The following is a 22,706-nucleotide window of genomic DNA, read 5'->3' as shown; positions in this document are numbered from 1 at the left end:
GTGAAATTAAACATTTTAATTTTTAATTATTTTAAATAAATATTTGTAAAACTGTTAAATGTTATATAACATATTAGACAAACTAATTACTGTTTTAAATAATTTCATAAATTATATAATATTTATTATATTGTGTTAAATTATATTGTTAATACATGTAATATTTTTATTTGAATTTTGTGAAATTAAACATTTTAATTTTTATTTTAAATAAATATTTTTAAAACTGTTAAATATTATACATTAACATATTAGACAAACTAATTACTGATTTTTTAAACAAATACAAACACTGTTTTTACATATTTACTATATATCAATAAATTATTAAATAGTTAATTTATATATATATATATATATATATATATATATATATATATATATATATATATATATATATATCATAATATATGATTATTTATTACAGTTTGATTAATTTTAGATTTAATTTATCCTGACAGGACTTACATATCATAATAAATATGTGAGTGGTTCGGGTTTGTTTTCAAATCATTACAACATCATATGAACAATCATAACAGTAATGCATGCCTCAAATACCACTTATAATGCATATCATTTACTTCATGACTTAAACGGGTCTCAACACGCTCAAACTTACCCGCACTTCCAACCCGAGAGCTCAGTGCTGTTCAGGATCGACATGCAACTGAAAACAACAACAATGCATTTTTAATGAAACCAATTAATAGGGATCTTATTGATATTTTATATTTAGACATGTCAAAGGTGCTATTATTATATTCAATAATAGTGCATTATTTTAATGAGTTAATGTCTTGGATTTTTATTTTACATTAAAGTACAAAGTTAACCATCTAGGTGGGGACTTTTCTCTTGCATTTCTTGGTGCACATGACTCTAACACAACTCTGATGTACGTGTAGTTCAAACCTGCTTTTGTCCAGCGGGAGATCTGGCTTCAGCAGCAGTATGTTGTACCTACAGGACAGAAATAAGAGTCAGGCCGCTGGGAATCTGATGTAATGAACTCAGAAAATGCCTGTTTTCCTGCTTGCACACCAACCTCTCGGCAAACTCCTTGAACGACGGACGCCATGAGAAACCGTCCCGCCGGATTCGGATGGTTTCCATCAGGCCGTTGTATCTCAGCTACAGAGGATGAAAACCGAGCATCAGAACACATGAATACTATTAACAGGTCACGATTAAAGGGAGATTACACAGAAATTAAACCGTTCTGACGGCATTTATTCACTCTCATACTGTACAAACATCTTCTATGAAACACGGAGAAAATAAAGTGGATGATTTTTACTGCCAAGCTTCAGAAATAGCCAACAATACTATTGCATCAAAAATAGCAAATGTATCATAAAAGCAGTTTATCCAACTTTTGAGCTATATCATAAAAAAAAGAAACATCTGAAGAGTTGTTGATTTTTTTTTAAGGAAAACTATTCATTTCAATTTTAAACTCTTGCATTGTCAAAGTTAACATTTTAAACAAGAACACACACACACACACACACACAATTTAAACCATTTTTTCCATTTAGTACCCTTCAGTAGCTGTAGAAGATAGTTACATTTACATTATATTTAAATATAAAATGCATGTACTTGTGTGATATTCCATATAATATGCTACACAATATAAATGATCATTATATGCTGCACTTCCGCATATGTCCAGCAGGTGTCAGTGTTGCACAGTCTTGTAGGTTTGAACAGAACTGCTAATGTCCTGAATGAAACTCTACATTCCATGGCTGTACATCATCTGACCATGTGACTTCATAACTGTTTGTGTGTAAACATACATGCACAGACAGAGACATTAAGGTCATTTGAGCAGGATGGACCGGTATTCAAGAGAACAGATGTTTTTCGAGAACCGAGAACAAGTAGTTGAACAACTAGCTGCTCCAGCTAATCACTACATACAGAGTTTAGTCCATATTGGCACTTAAAACACAAACCCAGCAGCTTCTGTATTATTAGAGGGATTTGGATCGAGCTCCATCATAACAGCATTAAAAGGCTTCTAGGTTTAAGTAGAGCTCACAGAGCTCAGACTCCACCGGAGGGCAGGAAAATCTGAGAACGCATTTGGCTTCGCTGTGGAAACTAAAAGAGGCCCAAACAGGGCTGAACGCAGCAGATGCTGACTCTGTATAACCCACCTGATCCATCACCAGTTTACTGTCAATCTGATCGGGCTGCTTGCTTCGGTTGGGTTTGATGCACCGAACAAAGTGTGGACCGGCCGCAAACATCTTCTCCATGAGGACAGCCAGAGAATGCTGCAGGGAAAACAACACACAGACATTCAGGCTGGTAAATAAACACAGACAGAGTCAAACACACAAGAGCGAACGTCAGTGCTTCATCATCATAACAATCAATGCAAAAGATCTTAAATGATCCAAGAAATAGACTTCACATTCGGAAAATATCATTTATCTTCATTATGAGGTGAAAGATAGGCAAACCTGTTTCCACCACAGAACAAACAAATACAGGTAATAATTCAATAAAAGGACATTTTCTCAGCTCTGGAAATTATAATCAGAATTGTGAGATATAAACCCAGAATTGCAATCTTTATCTCAGGATTCTGACTTCTATCCTCAGAATTGATGGTTTAGATTTTGCCATTCTGAGTTTGTCTCACGATTCTTAGCTTATATCTTGGAATTCTCCGTTTTTCTCGCAACTTTTGAATCTGTATCTTGGAATTTCTTGAGTTTATACTTTGCAGTTTTACATTTATATCTTACTTATATTTCAATAACATCTCACAGTTTTGAGTTTATATCTCAGAATTCTAAAATGATATCTAATTTATATTTTACTTATATCTTGGAATTCTATCTCAGAGTTAATGTCTTGGAATTCTGAGTTTAAATCTCGGAATTCTGAGTTATACCTTGGAATTCTACATTTATATCTCAATTATATCTTGCAATTTTGAGTTTATATCTCAGAATTGTACGTTTTTATGAATTCTTTTGAATTCTATCTCAGTTTAAGTCTCGGCATTCTAAGTTTATACCTTGCAATTTTAAATTTCTAATCTTATTTTTATCTAATTTATATCTCGCAATTTTGAGTTTATATCTCAGAATTCTAAATTTATAACCGATCTAGATTTTATTTATATTTCGGAATTCTATCTCAGAGTCTATGTCTCTGAATTCTGAGTTTATACCTTGCGATTCTAAATTAATATGTTATTTATATCTAAATTATAACTCACAATTCTGAGTTTATATCTCGGATTTCTAAGTTTATATTTTGCAGTTTATAGAAAATAAATTCTTGTCATTTATCATGTACCAGAAACAAGCTTCCACAGAAATATTTTTGTGAGATTAATCAATTTAATATTTCTGATACATGCAAAATAAAATTAAATAGATTTAGATGTATTGAGAAGCATTAAATAAACAGACACATAAAACATAACTATGATTTTTATAAAAAAGCAAAGATTTACCTTGAATTGCGCACCGACGGACTGCTTCCTGGTCGAGTTAAAGTTGTCATCTGCAACTTGTACCTAAAATGAAAATGCACACAGGATCATGAGGTGAGACGCCGCTGGATTAATGATCACGGATCTCACAGTTAAGAGTCATTTGTCCTTTATACAGCTATAAATATGTCCAAACAACAACAATATCACAATGTGTTTTAACAGACACTTAAATGGTGAAATATCAAAAAATAAATAAATATACAGTACCTTGGCTTTTCGTGGCATTAGTGTGCCTGTTCGGGAAATTGTGGCTGAAAAAAAAGAAAGAAAAAAAGCATTATATAAAAATAATAATAAATAAATGATCAAGGAGAAACTACAATTATATGCTTTTATTTTATATTATATTATATTATATATATATATATATATATATATATATATATATATATATATATATATATATATATATATATATATATATATATATATATATAAATGATGATTATAATAATTATTATTTTGAAAAAATACTTTGGGGAAAACATTGTAATAAATTAAAATAATGCAATATAAAAAACAAACAAACAAGAAATACCATTAAAAAAAAAAAAACATTTAAAGACCTGCGAAGAGAACGCTGAGGAGAGGAGTGACACTGTTGATGAAGAGCTCACGAATGTTTGCTGGTATTGTGTCTCTGTTTTTCTCAAGGAATCCACTTGCATTGTATTGCACCTGAACAGACCAGAACAAGACACTTCATGCAGGAATAATGCACACATTATAATTATGCACACATTAAGAAACACACCCTTGTTGCACAATCATTTAATTAGTAACCAGCACAACAATTCCACGGTTGATCTGAATCAAGTCACTGATCAAGTGAATTGTTAGGTAAGCTTTTGCAAACTCACCTTCCCAGCGTAGTGCACAATCGTGAACAGAGGGGTGTGGTTTCGCACAACCTCAAAGTTTGGAGCCGTTTTAAATTTGCTGTTTAACTTGTCAACAAAATCACGGTCAGTGGCCTGTGGGTGCAGAAATCATCATCACATGCTGTTTGCTATAAATACTGATTCAGTGTGTTTGAGTTTCACTGCTCTCTCACAACAAACGCAGTCACATGACCGTAAATCAACCTTTAATGTTAACTCCACTGTAACTCCACACAGCAGGTAGAGATTACTGACTCTGAAACTTGAATTCAGTGGCTGTTAAAATTTAAATTTAAATTCTTTTTTTTTTAAGTGTAGAAATATGGATGATTACCAGAGAAGATAATGTTTTTCTCCTTCAATTTGTAAAAGCCGGAGAGCTAGTACTACCACAGATGTTTTTTTGTCCTTCAGGGTGTAAAATGCAACTAAATAAATAAATAATATTTTTTTATAAATAGAAAAAATTATAAATAAATAAAAACAATTTAGTAAAAAGACTCAATAATAAATATTGTAAAACATAATTTTAAAGAGACTGCAAAACCCTGCTTTTACAATAATACATTTATGAGGCATAGTAATTATGTAAATTATGAATGCAAAATATGATATATAAAAAGTATATATTACATACTGTATGTATCATATCATTCTCTCTCTCGCTCTCTATTATATATATATATATATATATATATATATAAATGAATGAATAAAATATTTTGAATATAATTTTAAACAGCTGCAATACTTAATATTTAAAGAAAATTAATACATAAATTTATAAAATGTTTTGGTGTATAAATATATATGTTAGATGAACAAAAAAAAGCATCAAGTAAATGCATAAACAAATGCTGTAAAGAAAAAAAATTGTTTGTATTTGTAAAATAAGTAATTGTGTGCACATCCCATTGAGGCCTGAAGAAGACCCAGCAGGGTCGAAACGTTGCCTTTTTGTTAAATATGGGAGTCAAAAGCAGTGTTGCGGACATAATATTTTTTTCACTGTTTGTATTTGTACTAATAAATGGCTTTCTTTTGTGTCCCAGGTTTAGCAAGCAGCCGGGTCCAGTGTACCTGAGGGAAGGCGCTCTGCTCATCCAGCAGTGACAGAATCCCGATGGGTTTGGTGAGGAACAGGTCCTGAAACAGAGGAGCAAACCTGGCATGGGTGAAAGAGTTTTCCATGCTGACCAGCTGAACAGGCCTCAGATTCATGTCACACTCAGGATACCAAGCTGAATGTTATATGAACGTGACATACATTTAATATGCAGCTTTCCAACCGGGCAGCCGCTGAATAGCCAAAATTACAGGGCAGAGTTTTATTTACAGAGCAGGATTCTCACGTGAGAATGAAAAACAAGCTTCAGGTTTCTTTAAGCTTCCCATTCAGCAGCGCACCGAAGGATTTAGGTCAGAAAACATGCTGAAATCTGAGAGATTCTCAAAGCTACGTGTCTTGCTTTGTCAGCACTTCCTGTGTTTGGGATTTACCACACGGCCGTCTGCCAAACGCAGAGCTCAGGGTTATTTTTGGAGTCAAATGGAGGAAAAAAAGTAGTTGGAAAAAGTGCTTAATAATCAGACGTACCAGAATGGGTTTGTTGTCCTTGTAGGTTATGGTCTCCCATGTGATGCCTTCCTCTTTATATTCTTTCTGTTCCATCAGAAAAATGTGCTGGAGGGAGACGACATGGAAAACGTGATTATCATTTACAGAGTGGCAAATAATGTCCTGTTGAAAGAACAGTCTGTGACTGTGATCGAATGTGGCATTTAATGGTTCATAACATCTGCTGCCTTGGGTTTTCTTCAAGACTTTATTTGAAATGAAGTTAAATGGACGATTCTTTTTACAACCCCAAATCGGAAAAAGTTGGGACGTTCTGTAAAAAGCAATGAAATCAAGAATCTGTGATTTATTTAATTGACAGCATAGAAAGAAAATATTTCACTTTGTAAACAATCACATTTGGAATTTGATGGCTGCAATGCTCTCCAAAAATTGGGACAAATGCATGTTTCAAATGTAACTTTTAGGTGTACAAATACATGCAATATAACAAAAGAGCCTAGTATTTTTAATGCAGCCCTATGGAGGATTACCACTGGTGCTATTTATTTGTTGGCCCTTTTCCTAATAAAGTCAAAAACGGAGACTTGAATCAATCTTTGGATGTTTTTCTAAACTAATACCAAACTCTTAACGAAGCACTTACATGGTTGAAGAAATACTGGAGCTGTTCGTTAGCCAGATTAATGCAGAGCTGCTCAAATCGGTTCACAGCGAAGTTTTCAAAACCAAAGATGTCAAGGATTCCTGTGAAGAGAGAACGGAAATAATAATTGTACAAAATAAGAAGAATTTTCTATTCAGTTTCAGAGAAATGGATGCTAGTTCAGATTTTAATAATCACTAAGGCTATTGTCATTGTAATAAAAAATTGTAAATAAACAATATAAATAAATAAATAAAAAAATAAAAAAATTATTAATTAATAAAATAAAATAAAATAAAATAAAATAAAATAAAATTAAATTAAATAAAATTAAATTAAAATGGATTGGAAAATAAAAAAAAATCAATGATCCAGCTGATGAAGATGGCATTTAAGAATCAGCCAGAAAGTGTTGAGCAGTTACAGGTTAGTAACATTCAGTCTGATAAATGGGGAGAAATGCAGGAAAACTGTATTATCTGCACTAAACATTGGGAACAGTGTTATTTTGTATTGTGAGATTGGAAAACTGGAGCTATTCACTTGTGTTAGGTTGATAAATCTGAAAATATTTCACCATTATGAGACAACAGACTTCTCAAAGGATGAAGATAAAAAGATGAAATAGGTGAAAAAAAAATCTTAAATTAGATTTATTATTCATAATAATTTGCAGTATGTTAGCCATTGAAAAAAAACTATCATTAAGCCAGTGTTATTTTACTATTATTATTTATATACTATTATAGTTTCCAAATATATTCTGAATTTGATTTCATTTTTTATATTTTGAATTTTAGCAATTTTGTTATGCGCTTTTTTATTCGTATAATTTTTAAAAATATATATTTTAGTTTCAGTGATTTTAGCACTTCGAAACTTTACATCTAATATTAAGGTCTTATTTTATTTCAGTCTTATTAATATTAATTGAATTTCAGATAAAAGGAGACTTGCTTTGGAGATGACTTGCCTATTTCATTCAGCTCCACGTCACAGTCTACTTTAGGAGCGAGCTGTTCGTTGATTTTACTGACGATCCATCCGAACACTCGACCGTAGGCCACTTTAGCGATGGAGTCTCTGGCGTCTGAATGAAGACATAAAACACTCCGTGATCGATCTGAAGAGTGTCAGATGCACTAGTGAAAGTGAAACGGTGTTGTACCTTCAGCCTGCTGCTGGTTGTGGAGTCTCTGGATGGCTTCTCCTCGCGTCACTGATGTAGTGCAGGTCAGACTCTTCAGTAAATCCTCTTCCTGAACGCCAAACTGACCCTGCATACAGAAACACACACTCACATGTTTCGCCACATGTTTTTTACAAGAAGAATGCATCTCATCAAGGGATGCACGAAATAATCGAAATAAACTTGAAATCTTGATTTGCTTGGTGCAATTAGATATATGTGCTGTTTGTTTTAGCACTGGGTTCATTTACATATTTGGTCGCTTTAACATGCATTTGAAAACACAAACAGTTTCCCAAATAGAGCTTTCAAAACAAACAAAAAAAGCTTTAAAGGATTAGTTCACCCAAAAATAATTTCAAACCGGTAAGACCTTTGCTCATCTTCAACACAAATTAAGATAATTTGTATGCATCCGAGAGCTGATATTGTACTAAAGTTGTATCCGTTAACATTGATGTACTGTGAACTTACATTTATATGAACGGTTTTATTAACTAATATTAATAGAGGTTAATAAACGACGTAAAAATATATCAATACATTAACGTTAACAGATGAAACGCAGCATAAATGGCTGCCCACTGCTCCGGGTGTGTGTTCACAGTGTGTGTGTGTGTTCACTGCTCTGTGTGTGTGCATTTCGGATGGGTTAAATGCAGAGCACAAATTCTGAGTATGGGTCACCATACTTGGCTGAATGTCACTTCACTTTCACTTTCACTGTAAGGTTTTTACAATAATATTATTAAATAATATTATTACTAATTAAAATCCAAAATATATATATTTAAAAACAAAATAAGCAATATTAATATGAAAATATAATATGAATAAAATAATAATAATAATAATAATTTTACTGAAAAATAAGAAAATTGAGCTTGAAGTATTATTATAAATATTTATAGCCATATTGAAGTAGTCCCATAATTCTGGCCTAATTGTGCACCCCTACAAACATGCACAGAAAAATTGCATGTTTAATAATTTTTTTTTCTTTTTGTTTTTTTTTTACTTCAAATGGTCCAGAGCTAGTCTCTCCCAAAACATGCAAACTTTCCCGAGGTTAGTGTCAAGATTCTTTGTAAGGAATGAATTGATGAAAAAAAACCACAGAAAAGAAACAGCCCCTGCCATTTCAAACAGAACAAAGACACGCCGAATGTAACCAAGACGTAAATGTCACTCAGGAAAGGTCAAGCTAATTTGTGCGTTTCGACTCTGGAAGCTGTTTGTGGACACGTATACACTTGTACAACAAAAGACACATCGAATCTAATGTGTCCGATCCGGTCCATAAGTTAAAGTCCACCGCAGTGGATTTGATATACGGAAATCATCCTGCGTCAGGTTCTAGTATTAACTGCCCCATACGCATAATATGACCTAATAGAGTCTAAACATAGGCACTTCTGGGCTTTCTGTGCATTCGGGCTCTTATCGTAAAAGGCCAGATGTAGGCGGATCCACACCTCCTTCAGTTGGCCCTTAAAAGAGTTTCTTTGTGTGCACACAGGCTGTAATTCACCTGATTAAACAGCAGGCCGCTGTGTGTGTGTGGGCTTTCTAATCTGAGAGTCACTATTACTGCTGCATGTGGTTTGCTGTTAGTGTTGTGAACAAACCATTACTTAGCAATAATATTAGTTCAGTTTGTGTCGTTCAGCAGAGCTCCTCAAATGTGTGTCATTACGGAGACGTGTGATGTAACACCTGATCAAATGCACTATTTTCACCTGCTCAGCCTATTTGCACCCTCCGTTTCCAGATTTTTTTAAATAGTTGCATCTCAGTGATGAAATACTGTCCTTCTAACAAACCATACATCAATGGAAAGATTATTTATTCATCTTTCTGATGATGTATTACTTGGGACTATCCCTCATCTCTCTTGCAATAACTGCTGTTGCATACTCAAGTATGTGGAGCTATGTGATGTTCAGTGGTTGATCTCCAGCAAGTTCTTCTCCAGGGAACTCCCGCTTGGCTCTTTATCCACAGTACTAGCTTTCTCTGGCTTTTGCATTTGCTGTTGGACGCACTTGATGACACTAGCTTTGATCTGTGCTAATTCAGTGTCTGCTAGCCATTTCCTTGCTTCAATGTTTCGTTTCTTCTCTGTTCATTCACCTTGTTCGGGTCCATATCTGGGTGTATATCTGGGTTCTGTTGGTTCCAGATTATGTAGGTCCCTCTTGTCTTGGGTGCTTTCAGTGACGTGAGCCCCTTTCACACTGCCATTCCGGCAAATACAGGGGTAAAGTGTTCCTGCAATTGGTCCCTTGTCGCTAGATTGTGAACTTTCACACTGCCAGTGATTACCCGACACGTGACATCAGCGCGTGATGTGTAATGTACGAGTCGAAAACGCTAGGCACGTTATACTTTCACTGAAGCAAGCAAACGGTCTCGACGTCAGCGCGGAAAGTGAGGAACTAACTGATCTCTGCTTCATTACAGTTTGCACATATGTTTTCGTCGCGAATGTTGATCTTCCTTCAAAACACCCGGTAAAAGAGTCGCGAGATTACGCGTGTCATCACTTCGACACTGAATTAGATCTGGCTTTTGTTCAGACAGCGCTCGTCCCGGGTCGAACCCCGCAATGTTACTAGGTCGCCGACCCAGGTTCAATTCGGTAATCAATTCCGGGACGTGGTTGCTTTCACACAGAAGGCAACCCGCCAATGTTCCGGAAATATTGCGGGTCTGACGTGCAGTGTGAAAGGGGCAATAGTAGAAGGACCACATCGGGTTGAGAATCTTCGTTCTGATGACAGTCAAGTACTTGCATGTCAGTATTATTCTCCTGATGACCGACACTTCTCACCCTGCTGGACGCGACACCCGTGTCTCCAGTATCACAGGTCTTGTTTACGTCTTTTAGTTAGTTTCTCTTTGAACACGCTTTTAATGTTTGTGTCAATGCCCACTCCATTAGTTCAAACTATAAAGGGCAAGTCTAGCAGCACTACATGGGAGGTGGAGCTTCACAATTTCTTCTTCTTATTATTAATAATAATATTATTATTATTGTCATTGTTATTACAAATAACATTATACATGTTATTATCATTATTATTTATAAAAATATTCAACAAACTAAATTACTGTTGTAATATTTCACAGTAAAATAAATGCATAATACATTTTAATAATAACAATTATACTAATTCTCTTTTTATATACAATAAAATATTAATATTGTAATATTTAATTTAAAATAAAAATAATTATTTTTATTATTATTGATGTTATTTTTATTTAAAAAAAATATTCAACAAAAATAAATATTACTATTGTAACATTTCGCTGTAAAATAAATACAATAAAATACATTTTTATTTTATAGTACAGCAGTGCTAATATTTACAGCGGTCCTAAATTAAAAATTCTGGCAGGCAACAGCCGGTTTATAAGCACTTTTCATTACAAGTTTAGGATTGGTGCGTAGCATTCCCAAAAGCATGTTATAAACCACTAAATGAACCGAGCTGCACTGAGATGCTAAAAGCACCGATGGATAATGAGATGCTCACATGTTAATGAACAACACATTATGCTCATGTTCCTGTGGCTCGGTGGTAGAGCATTTCATTAGCAGCGCAAAAGGTTGTGTGTTCAATTCCCAGGGAGCACACATACTGGCAACAAATGTATAGCCTGAAGTCGCTTTGGATAAAAGCACATGCTACATGTATAAGTGTAAGTGTTAATAAAAAAACAGGTTAACCATATATATTTACACCGCATGTTCTGCTAAATTTTACTTTTTCTTTCTTTCACACATCTTAAAGTTTGGTGTTATAAAAACTTTTCACAATGGTTAAGAGCTGTCGCATGCACTGCTGCATGTCAAGTGGACCTGTGAATTGCGACAGTTGTGCTACCACAAACATCTTTTAGAAACAAACAGGAAACTCACCGCAGTAGCTTTTAACCAACCGCGTGATGCCTCAGACACCTTCAGAGCATCACTGTCTGTTGTCTCAAAGGTGATGTTCCCCAAAGACAGAATGCCAGCTAGAATGGTCATCATGTCCACCTTTTCCTACAAACCAGAAATGTAAATGTCTATCAGGGTTTCTGCAGGTAACTTTAAGACCAAGTAAAGAACATTTAAGGAAAGGCATACAATATGTCTCGCAACGTCTTGTATTATAAATGCTTTGAAGTTTCAGATCTCCATCATGTTTTGGATCTCCAAATATATATATATATATAAATCTCTCTGCCCAAAACCACAAGAATATAGAAAGAGAAGCAAAACTATAGGTTTTATGATAAATTGATCAATGAATGAAGAAACTTTTGATTAAAACGAGAACAAATATCCGCCAATAGAAAAAAAAAAAAAATCTACTTAATTCAAAGAGAAAATAAAATTTAATTCCCCATATTTGTTTTCATTTTAAGCACAAACTCACTTCATTTTGATCAATTTCTCAGAAAACAAGACTTCATGTCTTCATTTTGCATTTTCAGTAACTGTATCTTGACTTTAGGAGATTTAAATGTTTGCACTGGAAAACAAATAAAAAATACTAAGGCAAATATTAATGTTTTAAAGTGGATGCACCATTTAATGCCAATTTAAAGGGGTCATATAATGCCCTTTTGCAGTGTTATCTATGCACAAACCGAGAATCATAGATGCATATGCATAGATAGGATCCCTGAAGCTGCAAAGACTAAAGATTCAAATACAAAGAGATATTCTTTATCAAAGTTAAGACTCTGCCACGCCCCCCAAAAATGCCTCGTTTAAACACGCCCCACACATCTACTTGTGTAATGCAACCCAAATGTTGATGCAAAGAAAGACGCAGTGGTTTCAGTAACACAGTTAGTGTTGAAGCAGTCACGTCAGGGAGATGTGTGTGTATCAAGGAGAAAACAAAAGTACTTTATTTGTTCTTCCAAAAGTAGATGCATTTAGGAATCGTTAAGATTACTTACAACAGAACAGCAATGAATTTTATGGACGAGCGTTTTGTGAACCTAAGAGGAGGAGGTCATTCTGACTTTGCTACGACAGTCTGGCACTTCTGAATCAGCTTCTTTAAGTATCTTGTGTTATAAGTTTAAGTGTTGGCTATTGACTGTCAAATGTAGAGTTTTGCATATCGTGTGTGTGTGTGTGTGTGAGAGAGAGAGAGAGAGAGACAGGGTCACACAGTGGAGTCAGCTGTCTTAACCGTCCATGGCTTTTGTTCTGCAAACACATTTGAGCTTCATCACTGTGTCTGTCACGCGATTCTGTTCCCCTTTCAAGCTTGAATTGATGGTTAAACTAAGGACATTATTAACTATCATTACATTTATTTTGAAAGATGAAGCTCACGATTATACTAAGGGGCGTTACATTTCAGATGAGTGCTTGGGGTGTTCGGCCAATCACAACGCACTGAGTCAGCTAGCCAATCAGAGCAGACTGCGCTTGTCAGAAGGAGGGGCTTTGTAGAAAATTACGCATTTGAGAAAGGCCTTAATTTGTGGAAGGGGCAAATGTTATGTAAGATCTGTGGAAAACCTGGTCTATAAACAAAAACTGAACAAATACATTACAAATGCTGTTAGGTTTTCTAACTTTATGCTACTGTAGTGTTGTATGAAAAAATTCATACAAAAGCTTTTCAAACCACAGGACACAAACAAAAAGGCTTTGTTCTTACCTGCTCCTCAAATCCCACCATGTCCATGGCGTTACACACTTCAGCATATTTCACACGCCAGGCCTGAACCATGTCTTCCTGCCCAAACCTGCCATTCAAACAACTGACAAGAGCAAAAAGATGTAATGTTACTGCTAGGTTTCCAGGAATATGATTTATAAGTTTTGATACACAAACAAATGTGCTTTGAAAAGACAAAAGACTATATTTGGTGACTACAGTTGTGTAATGAGTTAAACAGGTAAAAAAAAAAAAAAGCACTATTGTAGCTTGTCAAAGATATAAATATCAAATACATCAAACAGGATATGTATTTGAAATTAAAGACTCAGTACAATAGTGTAGCTGGGATCCAAAAAATTTTTTTTGTTTTTTTTGGAAAATATGAAGAAAAAGCATATTCTCCTTGGCAGTGGATTCGGAAGACTAAAAAAAAACATTTTACCCTCAAAAGGGTTTGAAAAACAGACATAAAAAACAAAAAATGAGGCCCTTTAACACAAATACAAATAGCTATTAAATATATTATTAAATACTATTAATTCTATATAATACGATTAATGCTATATAACTGTATAAGAGTTCATAATTTAAATTTTTATATATTTTCGTCTCTGACAACCTGTAATAAAGGTGTTATGGTTTTGCTTGATTCTTTAGTATCTTTATTCAGTGTTAATTTTTGGTGAATTGCATAGAAACCAATAGAGTTCAATCTGATTTCGAACTAGGATTATTATAGCTAAATAAAACGAAAACTGAAACTAAAGTTAAAACCATAAAACCATTTTCGTTTCTTGAAATTACGGAAATAAACTTATTTCAGCTAGTTGCTAAGGCAATATTTATATTTCCTATTTTAATTTAGTTCCACTTAAATGTAATCAATTCAAATTATAAAGATTATATATAAACAAATTAAAATAATAGACTTCAATATATATAAACAAAAACAAACTACTAAGATGTAAAAAACTTAAAGTTAAAGTTTTTCTAAAATAAAGATGAAAACAGAAAGATCAGAAATATTTAATAGTATGAAATTAAAATGACAGTTTCCAATACTAATTAGGTATGCAGGGTTTTTCCTACATTGAAAATTTTTGGGCAGCCGCCAAAATGATTTTTTGTCCCGCCAAAGCCATATTTGATCTGTAATTGGGTTTTGTGAGTGAAGCAGGCTACTGACGGAGTGACGGAGTGACGGAGGACTGCGCACGCACCTCCCAAAACAGACGAGACATTTATACTTGACGCAACTGTTTTAGACTGAAAACCAGACCATACAACTGATTTAGACGCGGGTGCCAGTGTGATGATATCTACTAATATCCGTCTGCTTTGGCATGATTGTTTTAGGTCTGTCTGTAACCGATTGATTATTGTGGTTATGGGGTGGCACGGGTCGCAAAAAAAAAAAAATGTTCGGTTCAACCACACACGGTTCGGCATGCGCTTCAACTTAAATCTGACAAAGCATCTGTAATATCATCTGTAATATGGCTTGCTATAAATGGCACGTAAAAAATAGGGTTCAGCTAATAAATGTTTCTGTTGATGCTTGCGCATTTCAGCTTCCCAGACATTACAAAAACATGAGAGGGAAAAAAACCCTGGACAAATCATTATATAACAAATCAGTATATCAGTATATGACAAATCATTAATTCTTAGAAGAACATACAGATCTGTAATGAGAAAGTAAGTGTGCTTACCCCATTTAGCATTAATAAATAGGCCTATGACAATGTGTAGTAAATAACCTATAAAATCATTTAAAGTTAGACTGGAGTGAGATGAAACTAGATCAAAGCACAAAGCAAGCTGTTGCTAGCTAGCTGCTAATTTTCTTACATTTTATATGGTAAAAAATTACACTATTACACCTTTTAATGCTACGTTTTTAATGCTACTTTTTAATTTATATGATTATACTAAAGTAATTATCAGGTCTATCAAAAAAGGATTTTATCTTTCTAAACTATGTAAGCCAGTCGTGGAAAATCACACTTTTTATGCAAAGAGGGCAAGAAAGGATGACAGTGATCATTTTTTCATTAATAAATAGGATAAGAAAAAAAAAAAAAAAAAAAAAAAAAAAAAAAAAAAAAACACAAACGGTTTCTTTGTATTTATTTTAAATGTAACATTTATTGTCAATATTGGGATCATGTGAGTACTAGGGTACTCTTTGCTGTGTGTGGATGACCATGTCGGTCAGCCACCACCGAAGACCAATTTTGACCCAGAAAAATTGACCCTGGTATGTTGTTGTACGTAAAATGTAAAAAAAATAAAAATATTTAAACTTTTTTTTACAATATTAGGTTACTATTGTAAAAAAAAGTTTAAATATTTTTATTAAATAGAATATGTAACTCAAGCCTTGTGTGCTCTTGTGAACTTGTTAAAATCACTGTACCGCACAACCTTGAGTGTTTTCGAATTCGTCTCAACCAATCAGATCTTTGCATCACCTGACAATGTTTTGTATTGACCTTTTACACAATGAAATGCCGTATTAAGAAACATGACGTCCGTGCCACAAATAGTTCTGTAGGAGGCGTCGTGTGACACACCTCCAATAAACTGCACGGGTGAGATGCTAATCTATGACATGCACCGTGAACAATGTTGCTGATCCGGTTTCAAAAGCTCATGACATCACTGATGACTCACCGGTAGCGTGTTGGGTCCAGGAGGCCGTATATCTCTTTATCCTCCTTCGAGATGCCGGCTAACATGAAGTAGAAGATGTGGAAGTTCTGCTCTCCCTCGTCCTGATGAACCACACGGGATTTCTCCAGGAGGTACTCGTTGATTTTGGCCCCTTTGACTACAAAAACACAGAAACGGAGGTTAAAGTTCAATCAGAGAACAGTGAATTGATTTATTGCTCTAGAAACACACCCAGTGAGACTTATATGATCCATTACAGTTAGTGGGAATAGCGTTATCTTTATTGTCTGTGGTAAACAAACCTGAAGAGTTCTGGAAGCGAAGCTGGATGTATTTCCCGAAGCGACTGCTGTTGTCATTCATCACCGTCTGAGCATTTCCAAAGGCCTCGAGAAGCGGATTCACCTTTTCAGACACAACCAGACGCAATCATGTTAAGCAGAATCTTAACGTTTTTAACTTTTCTTAAAGCTTTGCTTTTAAACAGCATCCCAGAATGCAATACAAAGCTGGTTGAGATAACTGTGATGTGCTTTGGTCACAACATCAGTTTGTTCACTATCATTTGTTTTCTTATTAAACTTCATTATTTACATTCACACAAATATACATATACATACATATATAGCTATTATACATGTATAAAAAAGTGCCTCCATAAGTATTGGGACAGTAAAGACAAACTTGCTCTGCTTGCATTGTAGTCTAGTAATCTGCAAATATGATTGAAAAAACTAATATGAGACAAAACTACAGAATGTCACATTTTATTATTGGGTCATTCAACACAGAGAGGTTTTACCAGCTAAGAAGATCATCAGTTTTAGAGTTCATCCCACTATCTGATGGGAGCATAAGTATTAAAACAGTTGACTCACAGATCTTTCTAAGTGTCCTGTTGCATTAATTCTTCAGATATTAAAAGCAGGGAATGTGTCAGTTAGTGCATTATCCATTGCTTCTGCATTTTGAGTCTTGTATTCGAGAAAAACACACACAAACCACCATTTACCCTAAACACCCTGCCAGTTCAGTCAACCACTTTATCAGAGGAAAGAAATCGAAAGTCTTAGATTGTCCAAATCAATCTCCAGATTTAATCAGATTGAACTTTAATTTCACCAGCTCAAGAGGAGCCTAAATACAGAAACTCCCCAAAACAAGCAACAGTTGGAATTGGCTGAATTAGAGACTGGGAAAAGCATTTCAAAGGATAAGACCAAGACTCTACAGACTTCAATCTTTTACATCTGCTTTAAGTTCAACTCTATACTTATGCTCACATCAATAGTGACATGAACTCTGAAAGTGCGGTCCTTTTTATTTGGGAAAACCAGAAACCGCTAATAATAAAATGTGACATTCTGTAGTTTTGTCTTAGACACTCTTAAATATAAAGATGCTTCTAAAGGTTCTTCAAGCGATGGCATAGAAGAACCATTTTTGGTTCCATTTTGGAACCATTCAGTCAAAGATTCTTTAAAAGAAACCATCTCTTTCTAACCTTTTTTATAATCTGAAGAACCTTCTTTCTCTACAAAGAAAACAGAAAGGTTCTTTAGATGTTAAAAGTTCTTTAAAGAACCATTTAGACAAAAAGGTTCTTCTACGGCATTGTGAAGCACCTTTTTTTTTTAAGAGTGTATTCAAAACTTAATCTGATTTTAAATATAAACACACATTAATTAACATTTACAAAACAAATAACTAAATATTTATAAGGATCATCATGAATGCTGACTTTCAGCTCATCTACACAAAAACTGGAAATAAATATAAGGTGAATAATGTGCCATGAATTGTTGCTAGAGAGAAACAATCTTTTAAACTGTGCTCAGTCTACTATAATAATTTGTAGATTTATAGCAGAATGTCAACTATTGACTCATTTGTTTTTGTTAATTTTATTGCCCATTTAGACCAATTTTATGAATGCCTTTTGAATAAATGCCATTTGATTTATTAATGACCAATTACAGAGCTAGAAAGAGTAGCCTCTGAACAATAAGGAACTATATTGACAATTTTAGCTTTGAACCAACAAGAAAGAGAGCAAAAAGAAACAGGGAATCTGGACTGCTGAATCTCGTCTTTGTTTGAGGGATCCTAAAACCAGTTATTCCACTTCAGAGGGCAAGAACGAAGGTGCTCACTTCTCTATGCAAACATACTGAACAGTGTGACAGCAGAAAGCTTTCTTCAAGATAACAGTCTCAGAGTTTAAAGCAAATCACACATCGTAGGAACAGGATGTTGAAATGTGTTATACGGAAGTTTAAAAAAAAAGAAAAAAAAAGAAAGAAGTCACATGGAGCAAAGGTTGATTCAACTTCATTCGAAAATGGGAGTCAAAGCATCACGTCTTGATTGGGTAATATAACAGCAAGATTTCCCTGAGTCACACCAGTGGGTGAAGCGGTCTGGCTTAAGCAATGCTTTAGAGAGTTTTGGTCACTTCTTAGATTCTCAGATGTCTGGGGGAGTTCAGACAGATATCTGAGAAGTTTAGGAAGTGAACTTGACTCTCTAAAGCAATGCATTAGCACTGCATGACCCCCATTTGCACAGGAAGTTGGCAATCTTTGCTCCAGTTGTTAGAAAATGTTCACACAGTTTTGTAAAGGTTTGGAAACACTTTGGACATGTCAACATCTTGCCTTAACTGATGGTGAGAGTTTAAAGTGGGACTATGTATTTGTCCGACTGATGTCTGACGGATGAAGTGTTCGGGAAAACCGGTTTAAAAACTAGTTTTTGTTACATTTGCAGGGAGTAGTGATGCAAGAAAGACATGCTTCACCTTTAAGAAGTGCTCAAACGTAAATGTTAAATGGAACACCCTTATGTTTTAGTACAAGTATGAACATTTCATGAAACTTCATCAGAAAAACAATACATCTAACAAACAGATGTATACTTTAGTAGAAGTTTGTAAGATTAAAATGTTTATTAGAAATTCAATTAAATGTGTGTTTACTGAAAGTTGTCAAAATAAAAGTCCCACTCACTCAAATTCTACGTCAAATATCAGTAATGGTAATATATTGATCAACCACTAAAACATTTTCCCAATGTTGTGCAAATATTTTTTTTTTACGTCACAATGATCTCAATGTTCGGCGCACTAACAATATGCAAAAACCTTTAATAGTTCCCAAAATAGTTATAAATGTTCAAATAACGCAAATGTGAAAGCCTTAAGATGAAAGGTTTTAACTTAAAATCTGAGAGTTCCGGTCCTTGATTCTGATTGGTTGAGCCACGTTTGAATCTGTTCTAAATTACTCTACAAACATACACCTTTGTTTACGTTTGTGTGTTGCTTGGCAACCATTTGTTGGAACCAAAACTGTTTCTGAGGAACTACATTGTTTGGTGGAAGAATACCTTTTTATAGAAATAATCTAATAATCTACATTTATAGAACATTAATATAAACATTGTGTTAATGTCTCTATTCACATTTGAGAAACTGCGCAGCTTAACCTTCCCACAATCAAAACACTAATTTGTTTATAAAAGTAGATCTTTGTAAACATATGCAAAGTCGATCTACTGTTAAACTGCATATGAAACTAAACACTCCAGGTGAAAAAAAAAATGATACTTTATTTCGAACTCTGCTAAAAAAAAAAAAACTTCTGAAAATAAACGACGAACCTACAGCAGCAGAAGTAAAACTGCAGCAATTACAATAAGTAGTAAGAACAACCCATCAGGTGTCAATAAATATTGCTTTTCCAAATAACCAACCATCAGGGGCTTCCAGAAGTGAGCTCGCTCAAAAATGCATTGTCATTTACAACTTTACCAACTTTCTCATTTCATCAGATCTGATGATGACTTTCAGCGTGAACATAACAGCATGGGAAAATGTTTTATGGTATTGGTTACCAGCTATGATTACAGATCTGAGTGGGTCAGATAGTGGAAGATAATACGATGCCAACTGCTATCAAATCATAACACTACACCCAACCAGGAAGTAACAAGCAGAAATAACTTCTACCATGCACATCTGTTCCTCAAACCAACCAGAGACCTCAAATTACAGACAGATGCTAAAAAATACTGCTGTCACACCCGCATATTTTCAGACACCGCTTGAGTATTTTTATACCAAGTTTAAGAGGGACGTATTAAAGAGAAAAAAAAACTAACACTAGCTTCTTTTTTCCTTTTGTATTATTTTCCTTTTATTTATTATACAATTTACAAAAGCAAGAAGGCCTCTAACACTAGCTTGCTCTATTTTTTTATTTTATCGGACTTCTTTTTATTTATTATATATAGAATTTTTTTTAATCACTTGCTATGTGTGCTATTAAGCTAACAGACTTGCACAAAGGGATAAAAAAAAAAAAAAAAAAAAACCTGAGGCTGAATTTTTTTTCTGGGGGCAGGGCAGAGTTTATCTTGCAATAACTGCGGCAACTTGAACATTTGAAAGGATACTTTGACAAAGTTATTGCTTTCTTTTTTATGAATACATGGTTGACCTGAATCATGAAAGCTGTGTCATACACTTGGAAAATTATGAGCTATATCACCACTATCATTGACAGCATGTGACACTCCACTTATCTCATGAGGAGGAGACAAAATACAGATACTTGCACAAACAATGCAGTTGTATTTAGAAACATTTTAACTAATTTAGGGCTGTGACTAATTATTATTTTGGTAATCAAGTAAACGGATATTTTTTAGTGATCAATCTAAATGAAAAACATGCTTTAGTATGACTATTTAAATATAAACTAACGATGAGGCAATAATAATTGGCTCAAATAAAATATCGAAACCAAGAAATTACATGATTGTTTCGAACAACACATTTAAAATACATAATGTAATATGCCTATACATAATACAAACAAACATATCAAGTGTTTTTTTTTGTTGACCCTCTAACTTTAACACTCACTATTCTAATTCTATTCCTTAAAAAATCTAACTACCTTTCTAATATTTTTGTATTCTATGTTCTTTTCATTTATTATACAATTTTATATGTATGTGTGTGTGTATGTGTAAAGACCTCTAACTAGCTTGCTCTTTTCTTTTATTCTATCTGTTTTCTTTTTATTTATTATATTAGTTAAAATCCCATGCTACGTGTACTGTGTTAACCTAACTGAGACTTGTTATAGCACTTATATATCATGCTCTTTTTGTTGTTTTTGATTGCTTCCACTGTCTTCATCTGTAAGTCGCTTTGGATAAAAGCGTCTGCTAAATGAATAAATGTAAATGTAAATAAATGTAAAATAAAAGTGTCTTCTAAATGACTAAATGTAAATGCAAAAAACAGCTTGATCTGCTATTTATTATTATTATTGAATAATAAGTGGGCGTTCTCATTCTAAAATGCATTTGATTGGATAACTGCAAGATGGGTAATCAATTTTGTTAGGAATTTTACTAGAAGAAAAAGGTTTTGCATGCGTATATTTCCTAAATCTTTTAGGTTTACACTAGCATTAAGATGCAGGCTTTCTTTATGTTGTGTAAAAGAGTGGTAAAACTCCCTTTCACTGTACCTTCTGATGAAAAGTAAAAGTGATGTACTTCCATAGTATTGTCCTGTTTAACTGTGCAAATGTTATTAAACCTCAAAAAAAAAAAATTGGCCAACCCTGAGAAATCTGTCAAGATAGAGTTTATGATTAAAACTAACAACATAAAATAAAAAAAAAAACATAATTCAAAGGAAAAACAAGACATTTGTTTTTCTTGTTGTAACCATAAACTCATGTAATTTTGTGCAATTTCTGAGAAAACAACACTTAGAACAAGACTATTAGAAAGAAGAACCAAAATTCTAAGGAAGAGATTCACTTTTTTGCAGTGCATGCAACATTTAATGCAATAACTATGAATTTAAGACTTTCTGCTCTAATTTAAGACCCTTTTAAGGCCGTAATTTGTGTAAGGGCAAGTTCAGACTTTTTAAGACCTCAACACTAATAGACACAGACTAAAAGCCACAAAAGTCCAAGTTTGACTTTATGGGCTCTTTAAGCCATTCCCAAAAACACATAACAACAAACAAATTAAACACACCCCATATACACCATTTGAATATCTCAGAAACCACACATGTGACTTTAACACACACACACATGAGGGTGAGGAGCAGTTTCATCTTCCTGTATGCAAATCAAACACCCGACCACTAGAATGCAGCTGCTAAATCATGTTTCATTGCAGTCCTAATCTGTGCAAACCTGGTGGCTGTATTCAAATGCAGACGCATCTGGCGGGCCGTACCTGCAGGATCTGCTGCTCCAGCTGTGAGTTGGCCTTGCACAGCTCCATGATGTGTCTCAGCAGCAGTTTGGTGCTCTCTGTTTTACCCGCGCCGCTCTCACCACTGCGGGACAAATGGATACAACATATCAGACTCTTAGTGTTGTGGTAAAATAAACGCTAGTGTCACGGGACAGGGCCACAGAAGTGAAACTTGGGTGAGTCAAGATACAAGAGAACCAAAACATGTCCAGCTCATATTTAACACCAGAATCA

At 34.2% G+C, this 22,706-nt stretch overlaps 1 protein-coding gene across 3 annotated transcripts in view; it reads right to left on the bottom strand.

Annotated features, from left to right (window-relative positions):
• LOC113110152 (myosin-IIIb) overlaps window positions 1–22,706 on the bottom strand; it is a 34,736-nt gene extending 12,030 nt beyond the window's left edge. For 2 of the 3 annotated variants that reach the window (XM_026274178.1, XM_026274179.1), the window contains exons 1-18: window positions 22,452–22,705; window positions 16,481–16,583; window positions 16,179–16,335; window positions 13,500–13,602; window positions 11,750–11,875; window positions 7,801–7,909; window positions 7,606–7,722; window positions 6,633–6,733; window positions 6,005–6,091; window positions 5,488–5,553; window positions 4,387–4,500; window positions 4,093–4,204; window positions 3,734–3,777; window positions 3,485–3,547; window positions 2,169–2,288; window positions 1,049–1,134; window positions 916–963; window positions 623–670 (exon numbers count right to left, since the gene is read on the bottom strand). In XM_026274178.1, the coding sequence (XP_026129963.1) occupies window positions 623–670; window positions 916–963; window positions 1,049–1,134; window positions 2,169–2,288; window positions 3,485–3,547; window positions 3,734–3,777; window positions 4,093–4,204; window positions 4,387–4,500; window positions 5,488–5,553; window positions 6,005–6,091; window positions 6,633–6,733; window positions 7,606–7,722; window positions 7,801–7,909; window positions 11,750–11,875; window positions 13,500–13,602; window positions 16,179–16,335; window positions 16,481–16,583; window positions 22,452–22,499 (1,652 nt within the window). In that variant the 5' untranslated portion in view covers window positions 22,500–22,705. Of the gene's footprint in view, window positions 1–622; window positions 671–915; window positions 964–1,048; window positions 1,135–2,168; window positions 2,289–3,484; window positions 3,548–3,733; window positions 3,778–4,092; window positions 4,205–4,386; window positions 4,501–5,487; window positions 5,554–6,004; window positions 6,092–6,632; window positions 6,734–7,605; window positions 7,723–7,800; window positions 7,910–11,749; window positions 11,876–13,499; window positions 13,603–16,178; window positions 16,336–16,480; window positions 16,584–22,451 lie in introns of all 3 variants that reach the window. The other variant, XM_026274180.1, reaches the window with a different exon arrangement.

This window comes from Carassius auratus, chromosome 10 (assembly GCF_003368295.1).
Source record: "Carassius auratus strain Wakin chromosome 10, ASM336829v1, whole genome shotgun sequence".
Lineage (NCBI taxonomy): Eukaryota > Metazoa > Chordata > Actinopteri > Cypriniformes > Cyprinidae > Carassius > Carassius auratus.
The sequence above is the reverse complement of the archived record's forward strand: the minus strand, read 5'-3'. Positions and strand labels throughout refer to the sequence as shown.